The 24,856-nt window shown below is 40.1% G+C and overlaps 4 protein-coding genes across 4 annotated transcripts in view; all 4 read left to right on the top strand.

Annotated features, from left to right (window-relative positions):
- Window positions 1-24,856, top strand: part of LOC310947998 (protocadherin gamma-A12-like) — a gene marked incomplete at both ends in the record, with an annotated part of 97,499 nt that overhangs the window by 68,276 nt on the left and 4,367 nt on the right. The gene's annotated exons all lie outside the window — the stretch shown is intronic.
- LOC310948269 (protocadherin gamma-A11-like) lies at window positions 1,186-3,483 on the top strand (the record flags this gene model as incomplete). The annotated part of the gene is made up of 1 exon (XM_083915333.1): window positions 1,186-3,483. Exon 1 carries the CDS (start codon window positions 1,201-1,203, stop codon window positions 3,481-3,483), a length of 2,283 nt encoding a protein of 760 aa, XP_083771459.1. The 5' UTR covers window positions 1,186-1,200.
- LOC310948265 (protocadherin gamma-A11-like) lies at window positions 6,642-9,026 on the top strand (the record flags this gene model as incomplete). Its single annotated transcript, XM_083915329.1, has 1 exon — window positions 6,642-9,026. One exon carries the CDS (start codon window positions 6,642-6,644, stop codon window positions 9,024-9,026), a length of 2,385 nt encoding a protein of 794 aa, XP_083771455.1.
- Window positions 12,567-20,117, top strand: LOC310948260 (protocadherin beta-15-like; the record flags this gene model as incomplete). The annotated part of the gene is made up of 2 exons (XM_083915324.1): window positions 12,567-14,945; window positions 20,076-20,117. The coding sequence occupies 2 exons, from the start codon at window positions 12,567-12,569 to the stop codon at window positions 20,115-20,117; spliced, it is 2,421 nt and encodes an 806-aa protein (XP_083771450.1).

The following is a 24,856-nucleotide window of genomic DNA, read 5'->3' as shown; positions in this document are numbered from 1 at the left end:
AAATTAATAGTTTTAAGCTTGTTTTTTCTCATTAAAGAATTGAACCAAAGCAAATAAGAAACAACTGTAATATATAGTATAGTCATTTACAGTATATACTTTTAACTACCTGATTCATTGATATTAATTAACACATTTGCAGAATTGTAGCTATTTTCAGATGAATACTGAGATGCAGAATGACCTCTATAAAATAAGTGTTTAGAAAAGACAGAAACAGATTATGATTGAGTATTATTGTGATGCCTCTCTCTCTCTCTCTCTCTCTCTCTCTCTCTCACTCTCTCTCTCTCTCCCTTTCTCTCTCTCTCTCTCTCTCTCACACACACACACACACTCTGTCTCTCTCCCTCTCTCTCTCTCACACACTCTCTCTCTCTCCCTCTCTCTCTCTCTCTCCCTCTCTCTCTCTCTGTGTCGTTCTCTCTCACTCTCTCTCTCTCTCTCTCTCCATCCATGAAGTAGTACACTTTTCAATATATATGATTTGTTTGAATGCATCAGTCTCTGTCTTTGCATCTTTATGAATTATGAGTAGGTATCTCATTCTTGAGGTTAGTCGGTGTATCCATCTGTCAGAGGATTGATCTGTCAGACACGTGCTTTACTATAGCTGCATGATACTATTTAATTAGGAGATTTTATTTCAGTTTCAGCAAAACTTGTTTGCATATTAAACTGTTGGCTTTTATGTTTCAAATAAATGAATGCTACTTAGTTCATTATAGCAACACTTAATTATGACTTACACTCATAGGCTCTATTTTGCTATGATGATAATTGATACAATTTATCTATAATTGTAAGATGCCACTTGTACTGTGTATGACATTTATACAACCACTTCTCCTGCTAATAGTAATAATGATAAAGCTTCAGTCTGTCATTTCTTAATTCCACTCATGGTGTCGCTATTGGCCAGTCTACGTGAAACATTCCCACTCCACCCTCTGGTGTACAGACCAATAAAAGGGTGATTTTGCAGTTACTCTTGGTCCTTGGATGAAACCAGAGTTATTGTGACGTGCTGTCTTTTTTCTTATGACTGAGCTGTTTAATGCTTATTGAATCTGTAACATCAACGTGGACCGTTGTCTGGAGCACAATATTGCCATGATGGGGCTCAAACGGAGCTGCTTTGTTTTCTTTCTCGTGTGGCAAACCGTGAATGGGGACGCGAGCTATTCCTTTCAAGAAGAAATGAAGCGCGGATCTCTTATTGGGAATATAGCGAAGGATCTTAACCTGGACTCGAGTAAACTGTCTGCTAGGAATGTCCGAGTTGATGCCGCAGGGAATCGAAAACGTTATTGTAGCATCAATCTGAGCAATGGGGATTTGATTGTGGCCGACAGGATTGACCGGGAGGAGCTTTGTGGAGAAAAGCTGTCGTGTGTAATAAAACGCGATATTGTACTGGAGAATCCTCTGGAACTGCATCCCTTCAGTCTTCACATTCAAGATATTAATGATAACTCGCCACAGTTTAAGGAAGACTTCATTAAAATAGAAATTCACGAGTTGGCGGTCAGGGGAGCTCGTTTTGTGATAGAGGAGGCGCACGATGCGGATGTAGGACAAAATTCCGTTCAGCAGTACAGCCTTAGAAAGAATGATAATTTCATTTTGGCTGTTGATGGAAACACAATAGAGCTTGTTCTTGAGAAAGAGCTTGATCGTGAAAAACAACACGAGATCAATTTGCTCCTCACAGCTTTGGATGGTGGCTCTCCTCAGAGATCAGGTACTGTGGTCATACACGTCACTGTGCTGGATGCTAATGATAACGCCCCAGTGTTCAGCCAGGCCGTTTACAAAGCCAGCCTGCCTGAAAACTCTCCTGTAGATACTGTAGTGGTCACAGTGAGCGCTAGTGATGCAGACGAGGGAGTCAATGGAGATGTGACTTATGAATTTGGACATGTTACTGATGATGTGAAGAGAGTTTTTAGTATTGACCGTAAAGACGGCAAAATCAAAGTTAAAGGTGCGATTGATTTTGAAACTACTGCAACATATGACTTGCGCATTAAAGCAAAGGATGGATTAGGATTATCGTCATACACAAAGGTCACCGTTGATGTCACCGATGTCAATGACAACGTACCTGTGATTTATGTGAAATCACTGGCAAATCCCATACCTGAGAACGTGTCACCTGGTACAGAGGTGGGCATCATTAACGTGCAGGATTCAGATTCTGATAATAACCAACGGCTCCGCTGCTCCATTCAGCAAAACGTCCCTTTTAAGTTGGTTCCTTCTATTAAAAACTATTATTCTCTGGTGACCACAGGACAACTGGACCGTGAACTAGTGTCCGATTACAACATTACAATCACTGCCACTGACGAGGGCTCTCCACCTCTGTCCTCCTCTAAAACTGTTCAGTTATCTGTAGCAGACATCAACGACAACCCACCTGTGTTTGAGGAACAGTCCTACAGCACATATGTGACTGAAAATAACAAACCTGGCTCCACTTTATGTTCCGTTACTGCTCGAGACCCCGACTGGAGACAAAACGGTACAGTGATTTATTCTCTTTTACCCGGTGAGGTGAACGGTGCCCCGGTGTCCTCCTACCTATCTGTTAATGGAGACACGGGGGTGATCCACGCTGTGAGGTCGTTTGATTATGAACAGTTCAGGAGTTTTAAAGTCCACGTGATGGCCAGAGACAACGGCTCTCCTCCGCTCAGCAGCAACGTGAGCGTCAGTGTGTTCATAATGGATGTGAACGACCACTCTCCTCAGATACTGTACCCCGCCCCGGAGGGCAACTCCTTCATGACCGAGCTGGTCCCCAAAGCTGCACACGGAGGCTCTCTGGTGTCCAAAGTGATCTCGGTGGACGCGGACTCCGGACAGAACGCCTGGCTGTCCTATCATATAGTCAAATCCACTGACCCGGGACTTTTCACCATTGGTCTCCACAGCGGAGAGATCAGGACACAGCGGGACATTTCTGAGTCTGACAGCATGAAACAGAACCTTATTGTGTCAGTGAAAGATAACGGACAGCCCTCTCTCTCTGCCACCTGTTCCATGTATTTACTTATTTCTGATAACTTGGCTGAGGTGCCAGAACTGAAGGATATTTCTTATGATGAGAAGAACTCCAAACTGACCTCTTATCTGATCATCGCGCTGGTGTCCGTGTCCACCTTTTTTCTGACCTTCATTATCATCATCCTGGGTGTGAGGTTTTGTCGCAGGAGAAAGCCCAGACTGTTGTTTGATGGAGCAGTTGCCATCCCCAGCGCTTATCTCCCTCCTAGTTACGCAGATGTTGACGGCACAGGAACTTTACGCAGCGCTTACAACTATGACGCCTACCTGACAACAGGTTCAAGAACCAGTGACTTTAAGTTCGTGACATCTTACAATGACAACACACTTCCTGCTGACCAGACTCTGAGGAAAAGCCCATCATACTTTGCTGATGCGTTTGGAGATTTGGAGGAGTCCTCACAGGTATGAAAGGTCTATGGGGCATCACATTTTTTCAGTAGAAAATAAGTTTACTCAAAGAGGCATTCACCTCAAACGTTTCCTTTTTAGTTTCATACATATGCATTGATATTATATAGAATATTGATCAACCTCATCTGTTGTGTGCATCTTTCATGATATCTCACTACTTGAATACCATCATACTCATGTCATTGTTAATGACAACCTTACTGAATGCCCTTTCTATTCACCATTTGACTTGCTCTCTGTGTTTGTACTTTATTCAGACTACTACTACATGAGGCTGATTAGCACTTGAATAGTCATGATGTTATATTTGAGTGTTTACATTTACATTACCTGAATCGGGGAGTTCTAGACATGATGCTAGTTTCCCTCTTGGTGTAGTTATGCCCCATTGATTGAATTAAATGTCTTTAACCATATACAGTACATTGTTTCATGAAACTTTTTCTTTAAGGATTTGTACCAATTTTGTGGTAAATTTTGAATCTTCTCTCATCCAAACACTTTGTTTGGGTTGAATTTTCATAATGGATTAGTTGATGTTGTTTGGCCTGCTTAAAATATGGCACAGTGACATTCCCCTTTCCAAGTCCTTGTTTTATGTATGTTTATTGTGCAGTTTATCTTTTTTTTATTACATAAACATTAACATTCATACAGATTCTGCAGCAACTTATATCTGAACGATTATATACAATTGTCTGTTTTTCCCTGAAATCTTGACAGAAACAAATTATTTAATAGCAATACAACAATAACATCTACATCACATATTAGCTTGACAGCAACCTACCGTGTGCAGTTCAACTTATTTTTAGTAACCAGCTTCAATATTGACTGTCAATCATACGTCCTGTCTCTTACACAATCACATGTTCATTGTGGAAGAGTAAATTATGTCTGTGGTCATAATTGCCACTGTATATCATTTACAATGGATTCATTTATTGCTATATTTCCCCTCTGGTGTTCAATAAAGTCTTATCATACATTAATATTTCTCTCAAGCACTGATCTTTCTCTATAGTCCTAAGACGTATTTGGTAAAATTGTAATACTTATCAGTGATTTATGACTGAAACCCTTTCGTAGACATCATATTGTTGTGTAATAGCGGCATAAACACCACAGGTGGAAGACACTGCTAGAAGGATGTCTTTACATTTAAAGCAAATCCCTCATTAACATTTACACTAAATTGACCTCTCGTGTTTGAGCTTTGTTGTATTTCATTAAATGTAGAGAAAAACAAACATGCTGTTCGTATTTTACATTTTACATTTAATTTATCTGCTTCAATAGAAATGTTTGTCCCATGGAGATATGTTCAGTGCTTATGCACACTTTGTCATGTGGGGAATCTTCTGATTTTACTATGAAGGCACTTTATTACAATATGACCGTCTCTTAGTTGTGCTCTTGAGAAAATGCTGACTGTCAAACGTTATCTTCCATCTTCCATCTGTGCCTTGAAAGGCAATTTTATAATTGCTGTGCGGTGTAGGCTGGGCCGGATTTCCTCTTCACTACATGGGGGGATGTAGGATTAAACAACTGTAAAAACTATAAACTACCATCATATTTGTAGATTGGCAGAGTATTAAACCAGGTATTTGTGTGCTGGTGGTCAATTGGCAACAAGAGGAGGGTGTCCCCACAGCAAAGTTTCTGACCTACTGGTTTTTGCATTGAGTTTTCTCTTCATTGTTTGCAGTACTTTCTAATATGTAAGTGGTGATATAATGTCTTTTTTAGTCAGAGTTTGAACAAACTTGCTGTGTAAATACTTAATGCATGTCTCTTTCACTTTATGGAACTTATAAATGAAACTCTTCTCAACACAAGTTGCAGCTGATTGCAGGATTTCACGCCAAGTGTGGTCAAAGAAACGCCCTGCTTTCTACTGGATGTAGTTATGAACTTGGTGATGTCATCATTCCAAGAAGAGCCTTGAGACATGGTTTAGTTTACATACATTTAACTTAAACAGTTTGTTTCACTTCATATCATTACAATACGTGCCATTCAGTTTAATAGTTCATACAGTATGAAGGTAAGACTATAACCAATCAAGATGATCAAAACAAAATCCAAATTATCCTGCTAATATGCACCTCCGTATATAGATAGTATCCTGACCCATGGAGACAATGTTGTTCAGTATAACACATTTGTTCAACCCTGTGATTTGATGGCAAAGATCACTGAGCTACGGTGTAATTTAATATGCATGACAGACATGTATTTTTTTTTTAATTCAGCAATAGCAGCCGTCTTCAGTCACCCATGTTTTCACGGTATATTACATCTGCAAGCTTCATTAAAAAAAGTTGTAAAACCTGTTTAAAGTCCAGGATTATTTTTACTTCTGCGTTTCAGTTTCACATTTTTTACCAGACCACATTCAGTGAAGACAGACTAGAATCTGGTCTGCTTGCAGAAATGCCTCTCTGATTAAATGGCAAAACTTAAACTCAACCCTCTTTCTGAGGTTATCAGGTGATGACTATGTTGTTAGCCTGGGATGCAGATTAACATGATTATACTATTTATTTATTTATTTCATTGTGTCCAGATTATTTTTCTTTATTATAGCTTATAATAGCTAATCACTATTAAATAGTATTTAAGTATGCAGACTGACAATTCAAAGATTATCTGAGCTTTTGACCAGACTTGTTTTGGATGTAGTTTAGTCATCTTTAAAAAATAAAGTGTATCCTGAAAAAGTGCATGTTGTCTCCAGACCTTAATGTTGGTCTGTCTTTCAAGCATTGAACTCAATGCACAGAAGGAGTTGTTGCCACTGGTCTCCTGATGTGGACTGATTGTGGGTGACTGCAGTTGCAAAGTTAGTTTACGTTCTGTTCAAGAGGACTGGTGGCCACGATCATAGCCTGCAACAATTTAAATAACGTTCATTTCTGTTTATTATATATGACAGTGTTATTGTTGAACTGAACTCACGGTGTCGCTATACACCAGCCTTAAAATGGTCCAGTTCCTCAATCCTTTGTGGACAGACGTCCTTGTACGCCCATTTCGTTCTCTACAAGCTGCAGGACTATCACGCTGAATTGCTGTTGCTCTTCGTGTTATGCAGTTGAACTGTGTGTGTTCGCTTTTTTCATCAAACTCTTAGGCACTCATCGTCAATGATGGATTCAAAAATGATCTTCTTTGGAATGTGCGGATTTCACTTCCTCCTGCTTTTCTTGCATGTCGCATATGGAGACATGAGCTACTCTTTTCCAGAGGAGATGAAACGAGGATCCGTTATTGGAAATATAGCCAAGGATCTCGGGCTGGAGACGGTCGCATTCTCTAACAGGAGAGCCCGTATCGACACCGACGGGACTGATAAACGTTACTGTGACGTTAACCTGAATAACGGAGAGCTGATTGTTGCGGACAGGATTGACCGAGAGGGGCTTTGTGGGGAAAAGGCTTCGTGCATCCTAAAACATGAGCTGGTGCTGGAGAATCCTCTCGAGCTCCACAGGATTAGTCTTCACATTCAAGATATTAATGATAATTCGCCACAGTTTAAGGAAGACTTCATAAATATAGAAATTCGAGAGTCGGCGGTCAGGGGAGCTCGTTTTGTGATAGAGGAGGCGCACGATGCGGATGTAGGACAAAATTCAGTTCAGCAGTACAGCCTTAGAAAGAATGATAATTTCATTTTGGCTGTTGATGGAAACACAATAGAGCTGGTTCTTGAGAAAGAGCTTGATCGTGAAAAACAACACGAGATCAGTTTGCTCCTCACAGCTTTAGATGGTGGCTCTCCTCAGAGATCAGGTACTGTGGTCATACACGTCACTGTGCTGGATGCTAATGATAACGCCCCAGTGTTCAGCCAGGCCGTTTACAAAGCCAGCCTGCCTGAAAACTCTCCTGTAGACACTGTAGTGGTCACAGTGAGCGCTACTGATGCAGACGAGGGAGTCAATGGAGATGTCACTTATGAATTTGGACATGTTACTGATGATGTGAAGAAGATATTTAGTATTGACCGTAAAGAAGGTGAGATTAGAGTAATTGACACTGTTGATTACGAAACTACGTCATCATTTGAAATACGAGTTAAAGCAAAGGATGGGCTAGGGCTGTCATCATATGCGAAGGTAATAATTACTATCACTGATGTGAATGATAACGCCCCTATAGTCAATTTAAAATCTCTGACTAATCCCATACCTGAGAGCGTGTCCCCTGGTACAGAGGTGGGCATCATTAACGTGCAGGATAGAGACTCTGAGAAGAACAGACAGGTCCGCTGCACCATTCAGCAAAACGTCCCTTTTAAGTTGGTTCCTTCTATTAAAAACTATTATTCTCTGGTGACCACAGGACAACTGGACCGTGAACTAGTGTCTGATTACAACATTACAATCACTGCCACTGACGAGGGCTCTCCACCTCTGTCCTCCTCTAAAACTGTTCAGTTATCTGTAGCAGACATCAACGACAACCCACCTGTGTTTGAGGAACAGTCCTACAGCGCATATGTGACTGAAAATAACAAACCTGGCTCCACTTTATGTTCCGTTACCGCTCGAGACCCCGACTGGAGACAAAACGGTACAGTGATCTATTCTCTTTTACCCGGTGAGGTGAACGGTGCCCCGGTGTCCTCCTATCTGTCTGTTAACGGAGACACGGGGGTGATCCACGCTGTGAGGTCGTTTGATTATGAACAGTTCAGGAGTTTTAAAGTCCACGTGATGGCCAGAGACAACGGTTCTCCTCCGCTCAGCAGCAACGTGACCGTCAGTGTGTTCATAATGGATGTGAATGACAACTCTCCTCAGATACTGTACCCCGCCCCGGAGGGCAACTCATTCATGACCGAGCTGGTCCCCAAAGCTGCACACGGAGGCTCTCTGGTGTCCAAAGTGATCGCGGTGGACGCGGACTCCGGACAGAACGCCTGGCTGTCCTATCATATAGTCAAATCCACTGATCCGGGACTTTTTACTATTGGTCTCCACAGCGGAGAGATCAGGACACAGCGGGACATTTCTGAGTCTGACAGCATGAAACAGAACCTTATTGTGGCAGTGAAAGATAACGGACAGCCCTCTCTCTCTGCCACCTGTTCCATGTATTTACTTATTTCTGATAACTTGGCTGAGGTGCCAGAACTGAAGGATATTTCTTATGATGAGAAGAACTCCAAACTGACCTCTTATCTGATCATCGCGCTGGTGTCTGTGTCCACCTTTTTCCTGACCTTCATTATCATCATCCTGGGTGTGAGGTTTTGTCGCAGGAGAAAGCCCAGACTGTTGTTTGATGGAGCAGTTGCCATCCCCAGCGCTTATCTCCCTCCTAATTACGCAGATGTTGACGGCACAGGAACTTTACGCAGCGCTTACAACTATGACGCCTACCTGACAACAGGTTCAAGAACCAGTGACTTTAAGTTCGTGACTTCTTACAATGACAACACACTTCCTGCTGACCAGACTATGAGGAAGAGCCCATCAGACTTTGCTGACGCGTTTGGGGATTTGGAAGAGGGTTTAGAGGTATGAATTCACACAACAATTTGATCAAAGCTTTTACAAAAAAGAAAAGAAAATCACATTTTCCTCTTTAAACATTAATTCAACAAATGAAATAGCTATTTACAAAGTTAAAACTTTGATGATTGCAAGCATGTTTGTGTCCGTAACTGTCCTTTTGTGTTTATATATTTTCAGCCTGTCCGTTTTAATCAGTTGTTGCATTGTTTTTTCTTCATTTCAGTTATCCTCCCAATATTATGTTTTTGTTTGTTTCCCAAATCGGCTTCATTTGAACCATGGTCATTTTCATTTCCCATACTCTGAAGATGCAACACTGGGTGTATGGGTTTGCATATTTTTAGTTTAAATGTTACATATGGCTCATTAGTTTCAATTTTGTTACACAGAAATACATCATTGAAACTCAGTGTATTAGTCAGGCAGTGAATTATTTTCAGAAATTGTCAGCAAGATGTTTTTACCAAAGGTTTCTTTTCTTCTAAATCTACTCTGATCTTTTGGTGATTTTTCATTTTGATGGGACTGATAATTCATGTTTTTTCCTTGTTTTTTTTTTTTTAGCAAGAATAAGTTTATATCGTGAAGTTGTGACCTTGTGATCTTCATCTTAAGAAGATTGCTATTTGTGCTTTCGTCTAACAATATTATTCGGTTATTCACTAATAGTTTATATTTTAAGTGCATGCAGTTCTTGAATCAAGTGATTACTGACCTATAAGTAAAATTACCACTATAGCATTTTTCATCTGGATCATATAGTGTGTAATGTGATTGTGTGCCGGGCTTGGCTTTTGAAGGACTCTATTTGTGCCATTTACATTTTCAAAGTGTCTTGTAATGCTAAAGCACACCTTCTACACAATTAGATGATTATTGATGCAAAGGAAGGACCTCTGTGGCCATATATATTATCATTTTAAGTATGTGAGTGAAAAGGTTGCTGGTGGACACCTATGGTGGACACATCTGTCTTTGTCTTTATCCTCTAACGAAAACAGACAAAAAAAAATCATCTAACTTGTAATATGTCGATCTTGCCATTTACCTGCAATCTTGTGCCACTTGTTTCAGAGAATTCCAAACTGAGCTCTCTGACTCTTATTCTTGATGGCTTCTCCTTGGTCTACTGTTGCTCAGACAGGACCTCATTTGTGTATTGATTTGGACAGACATTTCTGCCACATGAATACATGTGATTTTACACATTGTTCTTACACGTAAGGACAGAAAATACATGATTAAATGATATCTAGCAGGCGGAAATAGATAGTACCTCGAAAGCTGAATGGCTGAAAAACTACATAAACATGATACTGATGTTGAATACTGGTTCTGTAGGTGGGTGACACCACCTGTATTATTTACGTCTTAACATTTGAATCCAGTCCACTAAACTTATTAACAGGAGTGTTTGTTCAGATTTTCTTTTATTTGAGTTGTGTTCCGGTTGATTGCTCTCTGGTCTGATTGCAGTGATTGTGAAAAACAGTTAATACAAATATAGAGATAAAAAGCAAGTTATTATTTTTTAATTGCAGCATATTATTTTGCAGTGTATTGTCTGTGTCATGTGCATGTCTGCAGTGATTGTTCTTGCTTCATGATATGCTCTGAATAAATCGCCCTTTTATTTCATTCACAACATTATGAAACTAATCTATATGTCATACAGTGTGTGTTTTAACAGTGAAGATTGAGGCTTGGGTTTTATGCTGTAGGTCAATAATACACATGTCTCAGGATATGACTTCACTTAATATCAGTCCCCTGTTTCATCAGAAACAGTGGGATTTCCTCTTTGGATTGACTGGGCTTGCAGGGATTACTCTCAGCTACTTGTGTCTAGACTGCATTACCAGATCTGGTTGTTTTCATGTAACTTTTAGAGTGAGTGTTCGATCTAATGCATATGCTCCTGTCTGGTTGATACTCATTGACAAACTGTATAATTTATCTCTATTCTCATATGGTATTGGGTTGTTGTTTTTTTTTGTTTTCTTCTTTCCAAAAGAGGTCAAAGTCTGGTTGAATCAATCTTTACTCTTTGTGGTTTGATAATGTCTAGTAAACACCTTTAATCGCCATCATATTTTTAGATATGTAGTGTATCTAGTTGTGTCAAAGTATACTTAGTTCAGGTGGTCTTTAAGGGTCATGGTCTGTTTACTGTGATGAAACAAAATTTAGTGCTCTTTCTCAAACACATACACACGCACACGCACATGCACACGCACACACACACAGCCAGCTTGTCTCTGTTATGTCCACTGCTCCATCCAGGCAGATGTACTTGACTGTCTGGGCTCATTTCTCTGTCCTTGGTGCTGAACTGCTGATATCTTTTGAGAAGGTTTTTGTTCACTTTCCACCACACTTTCCCAGCTTCACACCACTGCTATTTTGTTTTTTCCCCAGTATGTAATTTCATAAATCATTGAGAAGTTAGGAGGTCCAACTGTATGTTAACATGATGATACAATACATTTAGTGTTTATTATGAATAATTTAAGCTGCAATTAAAACATATGAACTTATAGATATGTAAATTGATAACTCTATAAAAAGTTTAAGTGCCTAATTCTGACTACATTAATTAACTTTCCCTTTTAACATTACATACAACTATTTACTTTTTAATCCAACTACAGATGCAGGTGCTTCATTTTCCAAACTGCTCCAGCCCTGCACATCTGTGAATCTTGATTGTAGTGTTCATGGTAAATTTAGTTTTACCACTTTTAAGCAAATTAAAGAAGACATTTCCCAAGTTCTGATGAATATTAACTAGTCTACAAAAATATCTGGATGTATTTTATTTTTGGCCATACAAGATACTGTCAGAAAGTATAACCAGGACAAGAGGGGAAGCAATAGATCCAACAGTTAAAGATTATACCATGTTGCCTTCAGCTGACAATCAACATAGGCTAAACATTGAAGGCTTGGGATATCCAGTGTGAAAACACTTATGCAGAACAGCAGGTTAGCATTACGTCCTGAAGGGTTAAGAAATACACAGATGGGATCACCAGGTTTGCAGAACTCAAGTCTACAGCACAGAACAAAAAATGTATCATCACAGCAACAAAACACGAACTTAAATCACATCAGCCATACTTTTAAAACTCCAAAATAGGGCATTCATAGCCTTAACTCTGATATCCATCATTTTGTTGTGCTTAATACAAGACTTGTTTTTGCTAATGCCTACGTTGTTTAATTATTTTTGTATTGCTTTTAAATCATACAGGTTGTAGTGTCTGTTTCCTAAACAGATACATTGTAGTTAAACGCAGGCTCTAGCTAGTTTGAAATGTTCCTCTTATTAAAATTTTCCTCAGTGTTTTGTTGAACTCAACTCACGGTGGCGCTATACACCAGGCTTAGGATGTTTGAATCCCTCTATCCTTTGGGGTGGACGCACAATCTTTTGCGCTTGTGTCTAGATAGGGACAGCCACCCTAGACGGGTAGTTTATTCGTGTTATGTGGTTGAACTGCCTTTGTTCGCTTTTTTCATCAAAATCTTAGGAACTCATCGTCAATGATGGATTCAAAAATGATCTTCTTTGGAATGTGCGGATTTCACTTCCTCCTGCTTTTCTTGCATGTCGCATACGGAGACATGAGCTACTCTTTTCCAGAGGAGATGAAACGAGGATCAGTTATTGGAAATATAGCCAAGGATCTCGGGCTGGAGACGGTCGCATTCTCTAACAGGAGAGCCCGTATCGACACCGACGGGACTGATAAACGTTACTGTGACGTTAACCTGAATAACGGAGAGCTGATTGTTGCGGACAGGATTGACCGAGAGGGGCTTTGTGGGGAAAAGGCTTCGTGCATCCTAAAACATGAGCTGGTGCTGGAGAATCCTCTCGAGCTCCACAGGATTAGTCTTCACATTCAAGATATTAATGATAACTCGCCACAGTTTAACGAAGAGTTAATAGATATAGAAATTCGAGAGTCGGCGGTCAGGGGAGCTCGTTTTGTGTTAGAGGAGGCGCACGATGCGGATGTAGGACAAAATTCAGTTCAGCAGTACAGCCTTAGAAAGAATGATAATTTCATCTTGGCTGTTGATGGAAACACAATAGAGCTTGTTCTTGAGAAAGAGCTTGATCGTGAAAAACAACACGAGATCAATTTGCTCCTCACAGCTTTAGATGGTGGCTCTCCTCAGAGATCAGGTACTGTGGTCATACACGTCACTGTGCTGGATGCTAATGATAACGCCCCAGTGTTCAGCCAGGCCGTTTACAAAGCCAGCCTGCCTGAAAACTCTCCTGTAGATACTGTAGTGGTCACAGTGAGCGCTACTGATGCAGACGAGGGAGTCAATGGAGATGTGACGTATGACTTTGGACATGTTACTGATGATGTGAGGAAAATATTTAGTATTGACCGTAAAGAAGGTGAGATTAGAGTAATTGGCACTGTTGATTATGAAACTACGTCATCATTTGAAATACGCGTTAAAGCAAAGGACGGGCTGGGGCTGTCATCATATGCGAAGGTAATGGTTTCTATCAGTGATGTGAATGATAACGCCCCTATAGTCAATTTAAAATCACTGACTAACCCCATACCTGAGAACGTGTCACCTGGTACAGAGGTGGGCATCATTAACGTGCAGGATAGAGACTCTGAGAAGAACAGACAGGTCCGCTGCTCCATTCAGCAAAACGTCCCTTTTAAGTTGGTTCCTTCTATTAAAAACTATTATTCTCTGGTGACCACAGGACAACTGGACCGTGAACTAGTGTCTGATTACAACATTACAATCACTGCCACTGACGAGGGCTCTCCACCTCTGTCCTCCTCTAAAACTGTTCAGTTATCTGTAGCAGACATCAACGACAACCCACCTGTGTTTGAGGAACAGTCCTACAGCGCATATGTGACTGAAAATAACAAACCTGGCTCCACTTTATGTTACGTTACTGCTCGAGACCCCGACTGGAGACAAAACGGTACAGTGATTTATTCTCTGTTACCCGGTGAGGTGAACGGTGCCCCGGTGTCCTCCTACCTATCTGTTAATGGAGACACGGGGGTGATCCACGCTGTGAGGTCGTTTGATTATGAACAGTTCAGGAGTTTTAAAGTCCACGTGATGGCCAGAGACAATGGTTCCCCACCGCTCAGCAGCAACGTGAGCGTCAGTGTGTTCATATCGGATGTGAATGACAACTCTCCTCAGATACTGTACCCCGCCCCGGAGGGCAACTCCTTCATGACTGAGCTGGTCCCCAAAGCTGCTCACGGAGGCTCTCTGGTGTCCAAAGTGATCGCGGTGGACGCGGACTCCGGACAGAACGCCTGGCTGTCCTATCATATAGTCAAATCCACTGATCCGGGACTTTTCACTATTGGTCTCCACAGCGGAGAGATCAGGACACAGCGGGACATTTCTGAGTCTGACAGCATGAAACAGAACCTTATTGTGGCAGTGAAAGATAACGGACAGCCCTCTCTCTCTGCCACCTGTTCCATGTATTTACTTATTTCTGATAACTTGGCTGAGGTGCCAGAACTGAAGGATATTTCTTATGATGAGAAGAACTCCAAACTGACCTCTTATCTTATTATCGCGCTGGTGTCTGTGTCCACCTTTTTCCTGACCTTCATTATCATCATCCTGGGTGTGAGGTTTTGTCGCAGGAGAAAGCCCAGACTGTTGTTTGATGGAGCAGTTGCCATCCCCAGCGCTTATCTCCCTCCTAATTACGCAGATGTTGACGGCACAGGAACTTTACGCAGCGCTTACAACTATGACGCCTACCTGACAACAGGTTCAAGAACCAGTGACTTTAAGTTCGTGACATCTTACAATGACAACACACTTCCTGCTGACCAGACTCTGAGGAAAAGCCCATCAGACTTTGCTGATGCGTTTGGAGAATTGGAAGAGGGTTTAGAGGTATGAATTCACACAACAATTTGATCAAAGCTTTTACAAAAAATAAAAGAAGATCACATTCTCCTTTTTAAACATTTATTCAACAAATTGCAATAGCTATTTACAAAGTCAAAACTTTGCTTTCTGCAAGCAGTTCCATGTGCGTAACTATTCTTTTGTGTGTTTGTATATTTTCAGTCTGTCTGTATTAATCAGTTGTTGCAATTTTTTTTTCTTCTTCATTTCAGTTATCCTCCCAAGAAAAAGTTTTTGTTTGTTTCCTAAAACGCTTTGATTTGAATTATGGTCATTTTCATTTCCCATAATGTGAAGATGTAACACTGGGCTCATTAGTGCGCCCATCATACTTTGCTGATGCTTTTGTTGACAGTATTTTTTTCTCCCAAGGTATGCACATTTTTCATATCATCATTCCCTGACGTGTAACTCATATTCAATATCTTATTTTACACACACTCGCTCTGAATGTTTGTCTCGGCTACCTTTATCCTTGGTTTTGGATTCTGATTCTCCTGTTTTTGTCTTGCTGTCACTTGGGATGATACTTTAGACCTGCCTAGAAGGGACGTAAAGATTTATAACACATTTGCGTGATAATAGACATATATTCAAGTTTATGTTAAAGAAATGCTATATTTTATTTTTTCATAACAACATACACACTACCCTCATTATCCATCCATAAAGAAAGTAATCACAAGTAAGTAATCACATCCCTCTGGTTGAATTCTGAAGAACCTGGTTTTTATTCCATCCATATGTTGGCTATGATACACTGGAGTGTAGAGTGACAGTCAGGTTCCCTGATGTAGACGGTTCTTGCACTGGCACTGAACACATCTAGCTTATTTACACATCATTATTATCTATATAGATTACTTTTAATTAATATTTGTAAGTTTTATTTTATTTTTTATTCACTTTGCAAATATCATACAATTAGTTTTAAGTGATTTCAAACTTAACTCATTAAACATAATCCAGACTTGCAATAAAGCGAAATAATATTGTGCATTAACTCTGTTAACCATGTACTTTTCTCAATCCTTTCAAGTTGTATCTCTTACCAGTTTTCCAACAGTTTACTGTCTGAGTAATTCTAGAAATAATTATGTCAAGCAGGATCAAACATGTCCAATGTTAAAACCATGTAGTCTGTAGACATTAAATAAACATGTTTAGTTAGTGCAGCAGTCACTCCACCCTCTTCATGATTACAGTAACTCCCTTATTAGTGCTAAATACATAGTTAATTAACAATTCCAATAACACACTTTCACTTTAACTGGTCCTTACTTTGTGTTTGTTTAATGTCATGGAACAATTTACGGTGGTTCAACATGCATTTTCATTATTGACATTTTTCTCACAGTGATGTATTTCATATTGTCAAATCATATTTTGAAGCTCTCAGAACAAACTAGACATTGTTACAAACCACAAAAATAATTGTCATTAATAAGTCGCTCTTCAGTCAGGGTTTTATTCATGTTTTGATTGAATAGTATATACAGTCAAAGGATGGTATTCAGGGCACATTGCATTAATGCTATTGCAAAATGTCTTTGTAACACTATGATATACAGTACAGTAAGATAAACTTAAGCTTTACACAGCATTAGTTTGTAGGCCTCATGTGGTTGATTTGTGTGTCTGTGAGTGTGATGGCATATAGAAAGAAACAGTTGGTGTCTTGGCTGTTTGGTTGTATATTTCTCTTTAGTACAGGAGGGAATAAGTTGCAATCAAGTAATGCCCAGCTTGTGAGGTGACTGCAATGATTTTCCATGCCAACTTCATGTCAGTATAAGTCCTGGACACTGGCTTATGGCACTTATGATATGTCCCACAGTCTTAATGGTCTGTCCAGGCCTGCTCCTGACCTGTTTGGTCACAGACCAGACTGTGATTAATGTGCAGAGAACAGATCAACAGCTCAACATACTCAGTGGCACATTTTTTTAGGAAGTAGGTTGTTATAATACATCATACATGCCCAGTTCCTTGGATATTGCAGATTCCAGAAACTTGAAGATTTCCACGGCCAACATATTGCTTTGTGTGTGTTTTGTGCCACACAGCCTAACTGCAGTGTAATTCATTGGAACAGTATAATTAAATAATTATGTCTTTAGGATTAATACACATGTGTGATATTATCAACAAAAATAGAGCATTGTAACATTTGCAAAGATACTCTTCATTGAAATAAAACTGTACATGATTAAATTACATTATTCAGGTGATGCTTTTCCTGTCCATCCCGTGTTGCCTCAAACATGAATGTTCCTCTTGTATAATACGATCTCACAACCTGATTTTTGCCTGGTTGGTCACTGTTCAAAATGATGATAAAACACCAGCAGATGTAGTGCATGCGTCTCATAGCATATTCTCCACTGTTGCAATAATCCTCTCAGTCTCTTGGTGGCGCTCTTTTATAATGTCTGACTCATGGATGCTATGGCGTGTTTTCACCTTATCTGTGTCAGTGGAACTGGAGTATTGGGTTAGAGCCGAGGGCCATTCATGCATGCTGTTTCTGTGTGGGAGTGTATGAGGGAGAGGAGGAGAGAGAAAGTGTGTGTGTGTGTGTGTGTGTGTGTGTGTGTGTGTGTGTGTGTGTGTGTGTGTGTGTGTGTGTGTGTGTGTGTGCGCTCGCGCGCGCGTGTACACGTACGTGCGCGAGCGCTCGCGCGTGCGTGTTAGAGTGAGAGGGAGAGAGATAAAGTGAGCGGGAGAGCGAGCAGTAGAGAAAGTGGGACAGGGAGAGAGGAATCCAAGCAGACAGCTTCCCTAATAGAGTATGAGTAACTCAGCTGGAGAAGCAGGGAACCGTTGGATTACAGCAGCATTTCCAGTTCGATATTTTGATGTTTATGTTTAGGATTTAGCCATAATGACGACAGTACATCTGTTTCTGAAAGCATGTTTAATAATGGACCAGCGAATAAACTTAAAACGGTGGCTGCCTTTTTTATGGCTTTGCCTACTTTTTGGTGTTTCGTTTGGAGAAGTCCGTTACATCCTTCCAGAGGAGATGCAGCGGGGGTCGGTTATCGGGAATGTTGCACGGGATCTGGGGCTGAAAGTGACGGAGGTTGATGCTCGTCGAGCCCGTGTTGTTGCAGAAGGAACTAGCCAGCTGTGTGAACTGGACACTGCATCAGGCAATCTTTTGATCAGCCAACGGATAGACCGAGAGGAGCTCTGCGCGCAAGCCAGTGTCTGCGTCCTGCAGTATCAGCTATTGCTTGAAGATCCCCTTCAAGCATACAGCTTAGTTTTGGATGTTGCCGATATAAATGACAACACCCCAGTGTTCGCTGCAGAGGAGATACAACTGGATTTAGTCGAATCCACAGTTCTGGGGAGGCGCTTTCCATTGGAGAGCGCGCATGACCCCGATCTAGGAACCAACTCAGTCCGTGAATATAAATTGAGCCCAAATGATCATTTTGCCCTGGAAATGAGTACCCAAATAAACGGCAATGCGTATCCAGAACTGGTTCTCAAAAAGGCTTTGGACCGGGAAGCACAAGCTGAACATGTACTGAAAATCAATGGAATTGACGGGGGAAATCCGGTCAGATCAGGAACTGCCTCTATCCATATCCGTGTTTTGGACGCCAATGACAATGTTCCAGTTTTTAGCCAACGAGTTTACAAAGCATCTGTGTCAGAGAACTCTGCCATAGGAACTGTCATAGCAAAGCTGAATGCCACGGACTCAGATGAAGGAGTTTATGGAGAGATAACGTACTCTTTCAGTCATCTATCAGACAAGATAGGAGGACTCATTGAAATTAACCATCTTAGTGGAGAAGTTCGGGTTGCAGGGGTTATTGACTATGAAGAGGCTAGTACACACGAGCTGGATGTCCAGGCTAAAGACGGGGGTGGTCAGGCGTCTCACTGTAAACTTATAATTGACGTAATCGACGTAAATGACAACAAACCCATCATGGAAATCAAGTCAGCCTCTGCTAACGTGGCTGAAGACTCTAAACCAGGAACTATGGTTGCTCTGATTAATATTTATGACCTGGACACTGGAAGCAGTGGGCGCGTCACGTGTACAATCCCAGACAATGTTCCATTCAAATTTGTATCAGAGGTCAAAAACTATTACATGTTAGTGACTGACGGGATACTAGACAGAGAATTTCAACCTGAGTATAACATCACAGTCACTGCCACTGATGCGGGTTCCCCATCACTCTCTAGTGCAAAAGTTCTAACAATCACGGTCAATGATATAAATGATAACCGCCCGACCTTTACGCAGAGCGAGTACAATGCCAACATCTTGGAAAACCAACCTGTTGGCACATTTGTGATGAAAGTGAAAGCAGATGATATTGACGACGGGTCTAATGCTAAAATACTATACCAAATATCAAAGGACACAAAGTCAGAAGTGTCCTCCTTTATCACCATTAACTCAGACACAGGGGAGCTCTTCACATCACGCCTATTTGATTACGAACAGTCAGTTCACTTTCAAATTAAGGTGACAGCAAGAGATGGAGGCGACCCTCCACTCTCCACCACCTGCACCGTAAACGCTTTTATTAAAGACCAAAATGACAATGCACCTGTTGTCTTATACCCTGTCCAAACCACCGGGTTCATTGCTGAGGACATGGTGCCAGTTGAAGCGCCTAAAGGTTACCTGGTTACTAAGGTGGTAGCTGTGGATGCCGACTCTGGCCACAACGCCTGGCTTTCCTACAGAATAATCAAAGCAACGCGGCCTAACCTGTTCATGGTCGGTCTGCACACAGGAGAAATCAGAACTGTACGAGCATTCATGGAAGACGATGAACCGAAACAAACTGTTGTTGTTTCAGTAACAGATAACGGGCCCGAATCTCTCTCTGCCACCGCTACAGTCAGCGTAGTGATCGGTGACGGACTGCCTGTTTTAAACGAGCTCTTTGAGTTTGCAGACAAGTCACGGGACAGCGATAACTTAACGCTCTATTTGATCATTGCTCTGGCAGCCGTTTCCTCTCTTTTCATCCTTTTAATCAGTGGAGTGTTTTATTTTAAGCTCTGCAGGCGTAGTTATGTTTACCGTTCAACCACTGCTCTCCCCGTTTTCCCCACGACTTACTGCCCTCCGAGTTTTACCGATATGAGCCGTTGCGGGACCCTGCTGAAAGATGAGCGGTATGATTCCTTCCTGACCACAGGGTCATGGAGAGGCGATTTTCGTTTCGGCTCAAGCACAGACACTGACACACTTAAGCAAAGAAGTGCAGCCTATCAAAAAAACACGCTAAGGCGCGTGAGTACAGACAGGGCTAGTCTGAAGGCGAGGGCAGGTGCACCCCATCCTTGTTACGTGATCAAATGAGTCTTCAATAACGTTGTAAATATGTTGTACAAAGAATCCCTGTGCGGTGGATTTTATGTTGACCCTTTGACTGCCAAATATGTTAACAGTATTTGTGCGTGAATGTTGTCAATGCCTTGCTAAATATGTTTTGTAATGTTCTTGGAGTTTTGCTAATATGCACCCACAACCTGACCATGAATATAGATGGTAATCTTAACCCATAGACGGAATATTTTTCAAAACGGCAGCAGACAGTTTTTTTTGTAACTTTAGTCAGGCTTGTTTTGTTTTCCTGCCTATTTCAATTTGTATACTGTGACATCCCTGTCTTTCTCTTTCTTAATATGCGTTAACATGCATGGTTGACGTTTCTGGCTATTCTATTTTTCACTGCATCTTCTGAGAACAATCCAGCTGAGGAACCTAAGTTCTAACTGTTCATATTTTTGCTTTATCCATGGTATATATTTATTTGCCTCTGTTAATGTCATTTACTCTCATTTTTATACACTGCAATCAATATTTGATAATGCTGTTATATATGAAGGGAATGTTTGTGTAACAGACACATGATACAAGTTTTGCACCACTACTATACTATGAATTGAGCAATATGTAAACAACCTGTGAGTGTATAATGATGAAAAATAAACTTAAAGCTATTATTAGATTGGATTTTACTTCTCCATTGGTCTACTGACATTTTTCACTGAACTCGTAAAGTACCAGAATGAAGGGGATTTATATTGGAAACCAAAACTGACAACAAAAATCAAAGGCAACTGTAATTAACAAAAAAATAAGACTTACATGCAGTACAACATGCCCCCTTAATTTAGAGCGAGTAGTATTTACAACATACTGAAATATAAAAGTCAGATGAACCTTCACTTACGTCCCTACTTTGCCCTCACATGTGCACAGTGCAATGCTGTAATGTCATGCACAATTAATGCAAAACAATACATGAAGATCATTTCAGAATGTTGTCTCCTAACTTCAAATTTCAGTTTTAATCAATATCATTTCACATAAATCATTTTATTGTTCAATGTGGAAGCTATTGCATTTGAATCTCTAGACATCAGTAAGTAAGTAGTGTAATGCTTCACTGTCAACACTAATGAAACAGTGCTTAATATTCATTGGGGAATACATTTGGCAATGAAAGTATGATTATTTTTTAAACTTTTGATATTGCATGTATTTATATTTATATATGAGCTCTTAAATATTGCTGCGACTACTGCTTACACCATAATAAGAAATAGACAAAGAGTAATAGTGGTAATTTCTTTCCTTCTTTTAAATCATGTTGTTTTTTTTAGATATGGCCTCTTCAACAGTAAAAAAAAAAAACAAAAGAGGAAATAGGAGAAGAAAAGGTGCTTTCAAAGTCACAAACAACAGAATATAAGATATGTTGTATGAATGTTGAAAAGCATTGTATTTTGCAGCTGAACTCGGGTCAGTAGTTAGAGTGTTACACAACAGTTAAATGGTGATGTGCGTGTGTATTCCTGCCTGCCACTGACTGTGTCATGGTTGTGAGGCAGGCAGAGAGGTCCAAACAAGTCATGTGGATTCATGTGTGTTGCTGTTTTGTGGTATAGCTCCACGCTCATTTGTGCTCCTATTTTTAGCCATGGAAGGAGGTTAAAAAAACAAAAAAACAAGCAGTACTTTATTGGTGCTTATTATCTGGGTCAAAACAACGTTGCTGTTTTAGTGTGTTTGACAATATTGGAGAATGGCGATAAAATGTGGCAATTAAACAGCATGGCTGATTCGAATTGGCACCAGCATCACAGAGTTTTTCTTTTAAGATACACCTTGTGCAGTATATGCAAAACCACTGACACATTATGTAATTCTAGGAGTGGGATGCCTTTAAGCTGCATTTCTTTGTGTGTTTATTTATAACACAGAGACAGTTCATCCACTAATCTTTTTCTTGTCACTTTGTTAAATTTAATGTTATGTTGGCACCCAGGAAGATGATTCTTGCATTCCACTTGCTGCCATTGGATTGAAAATGTGACACAGGATGAGGGCTGGTAGGTTAGGCTGGTTAATGAATGAAGGAAGCACTATAGACTAATGCAAGCTGAATGTTCATAAATAGAGGGACTTTAACCCTAAAAGTTATTTAAGAACATATTCAACCCCAGGTTAAATTACAGGTGCAGAAGAGCCGTCTTACTATGGCAGCAATACAACATATCTAAGATACTTGCTGCCAAACGACAGCTAAAGTCACCTTCTGAAGACTCGATTAAAAGGGGAATGTGGGGCTCTATTTTTGGTTCGCTAACAATGTTCTGGAATGAGCAGAATAGAGCTGAGCAGGTTGGAGCTCTAGCTTTGTTCACAATATCTTATTTTAATTTGCCAAAAATAGCCAAGTAGCCATATTTAATTAAATCCAGACATAGGTCGCTTCATTAAATGGATGAATTGGTATCATTCTTTAGTCAGGCCATTTGTTAAATGTATGCCATATTATAATATTATTTATGCCGTGTATCTTATTTAAAGCAGCCTCTGGAAGTTATCCTATAGTACTTTTTAGGTGACTTTACCAGGGCAGTTACACATCATCAGAGTGTCTGATATGTCACAAGTCCAAACCATTATATAAGTCATTATTTCACTATGGATGTGTATATTGCATATGAATATGACAAGATGATTGAATTATCTTTTTTTTTTAAATCAGGATTCATACTAACTGTTTTCTTTTTTCTCCTTTCTTTTCTTTTTGCACTCCCTGAATGAAACATTGATCCAGCAGGTAAGATGATTTTCATTTTCCTTTCTTTTTAAACCTCACATCGCTCCAGATCTCTGCTTTGTTAGTATCACAGCCTCATCAACACCATACTCAAACTCCCACATCAATATGAAACACTGTTGACCCAGAATATTTCCCCATCCATTTTACATGTCTTGTCTTTACTCTCTCTCTTTTCATCTCTATCTGTTTTTCACCACACACATACTATATTGAAACCAACTAGCAAACATATATAATGTTTATATGTTACAATATAAATGTTTGTTCGACACTTATCTTCCCAAATGCGGCAATGGAAGTCATATTCAACACGACCGAGATTTTGCACAGCAGTCTTATAACACAGGCAGCCGCATTGCTCTTATTTTTGTGTGCTGTGTGATTCCACTCGAGGCTTCAAACTACATAAATATTAATCATCCTGCTGTGCAGTCATTGCCTGAATAATGCACAATCATGATGTGCAGAATGTTATGCTCTGCAGCAGTATATGCTAATACTTTTTATCGTGACCCAATTTAAAATAGGCACCCCTACCTTTACAAACATCATGTTATAGCTACATAATGAAGACATTTACCACTGTGAAATTTCTCAGTATCCGTTCATGCTTGTGGATGAGTGTTGCAGTGGTTTCATACTAGATGGGACATCCACTGCTCAAATGTAGGTCACTGGATTTATCAGTCAGATTGGATCAGGAAAGGAAATATTATCCAACTATCCATCTATCCATCCATCTATCTATCTATCCATCCATCTATCCATCTATCTATCCATCTATCTATCTATATATCTGTCTATGGTGTCTATGATTCGTCTCTTACATTTGAGGTTATTGCAGCTGTTAAATTGAGAAGTTGTGTGATTACACAATATTATTACACAATATTATGAATTCCCGCTGGTTTACCCTCTTTCCTTTTAGTCAATTGATATCTTGAATTGAAATTACTAGTTCTTTGTTTAATTAGATATTCAGAAAACATAACAATGAAGTAGCATTTTAGGTAGACTTTTGTTATTCTAAATTATTTTATTTTTCACTTAATTTTGATGTTGTACAACCGCCACGTTAAAGTTTACGTAGGAAGGGCTTGTTTGGATACACTAGATGACATGGACAAATCAAGCATTAGTCCACACATAACGATGATGATGATGATGTTGTTTTACCAGGCCTACTTCTAGGTCAAAATGGGTGAATCTGAAACTAGTTGGGGTGGACTAGTAGCTGCAGTGTGGGCAGGCAACAGCTATGGCTATAATGTGGGTGTTTATGTTTCCAAGCTTTGTCCCCATACAGCGTGTTGTTCCTTTTCAGCATGGTTCCTCTGAAGCTCCATATGTCGTACAATTTCATTCCCGGAATGTGTCCTTTATCTCATAGAAAGAGTTTTATTTCAGTCTTTGGATAAAATATGTTTTACTGTGCAGGGTCCATTCAGCTTTGCAGCTATCAAACATATAGCGAATGAACAATTACAGATACATAACACATTTTGCAATGTCCATCTCAGATCACAGTTCCACCCACTATAGCCAGTACCTTGTCATTAAATCACATTTTCAACACATTCCTTCTGGCTTTCATACTGACACTAGTTTGCTATTGTTAGTGGCCATTTTTAGCACAACATTCACTTGAGAAGACATGAGCCGTCCATATTCTAAACATAGTCACCACAGTATGAAACTTAGACTTTAAGCAAACATAACAAGCTAGTGATATTTAGTTACTAAACCTAAAAACTCAGTCTTTTTTGTTTT

This window comes from Echiichthys vipera (assembly GCF_963691815.1).
Source record: "Echiichthys vipera genome assembly, chromosome: 6".
Taxonomy (NCBI): domain Eukaryota; kingdom Metazoa; phylum Chordata; class Actinopteri; order Perciformes; family Trachinidae; genus Echiichthys; species Echiichthys vipera.
This window is presented reverse-complemented; position numbering and strand designations above follow the sequence as displayed.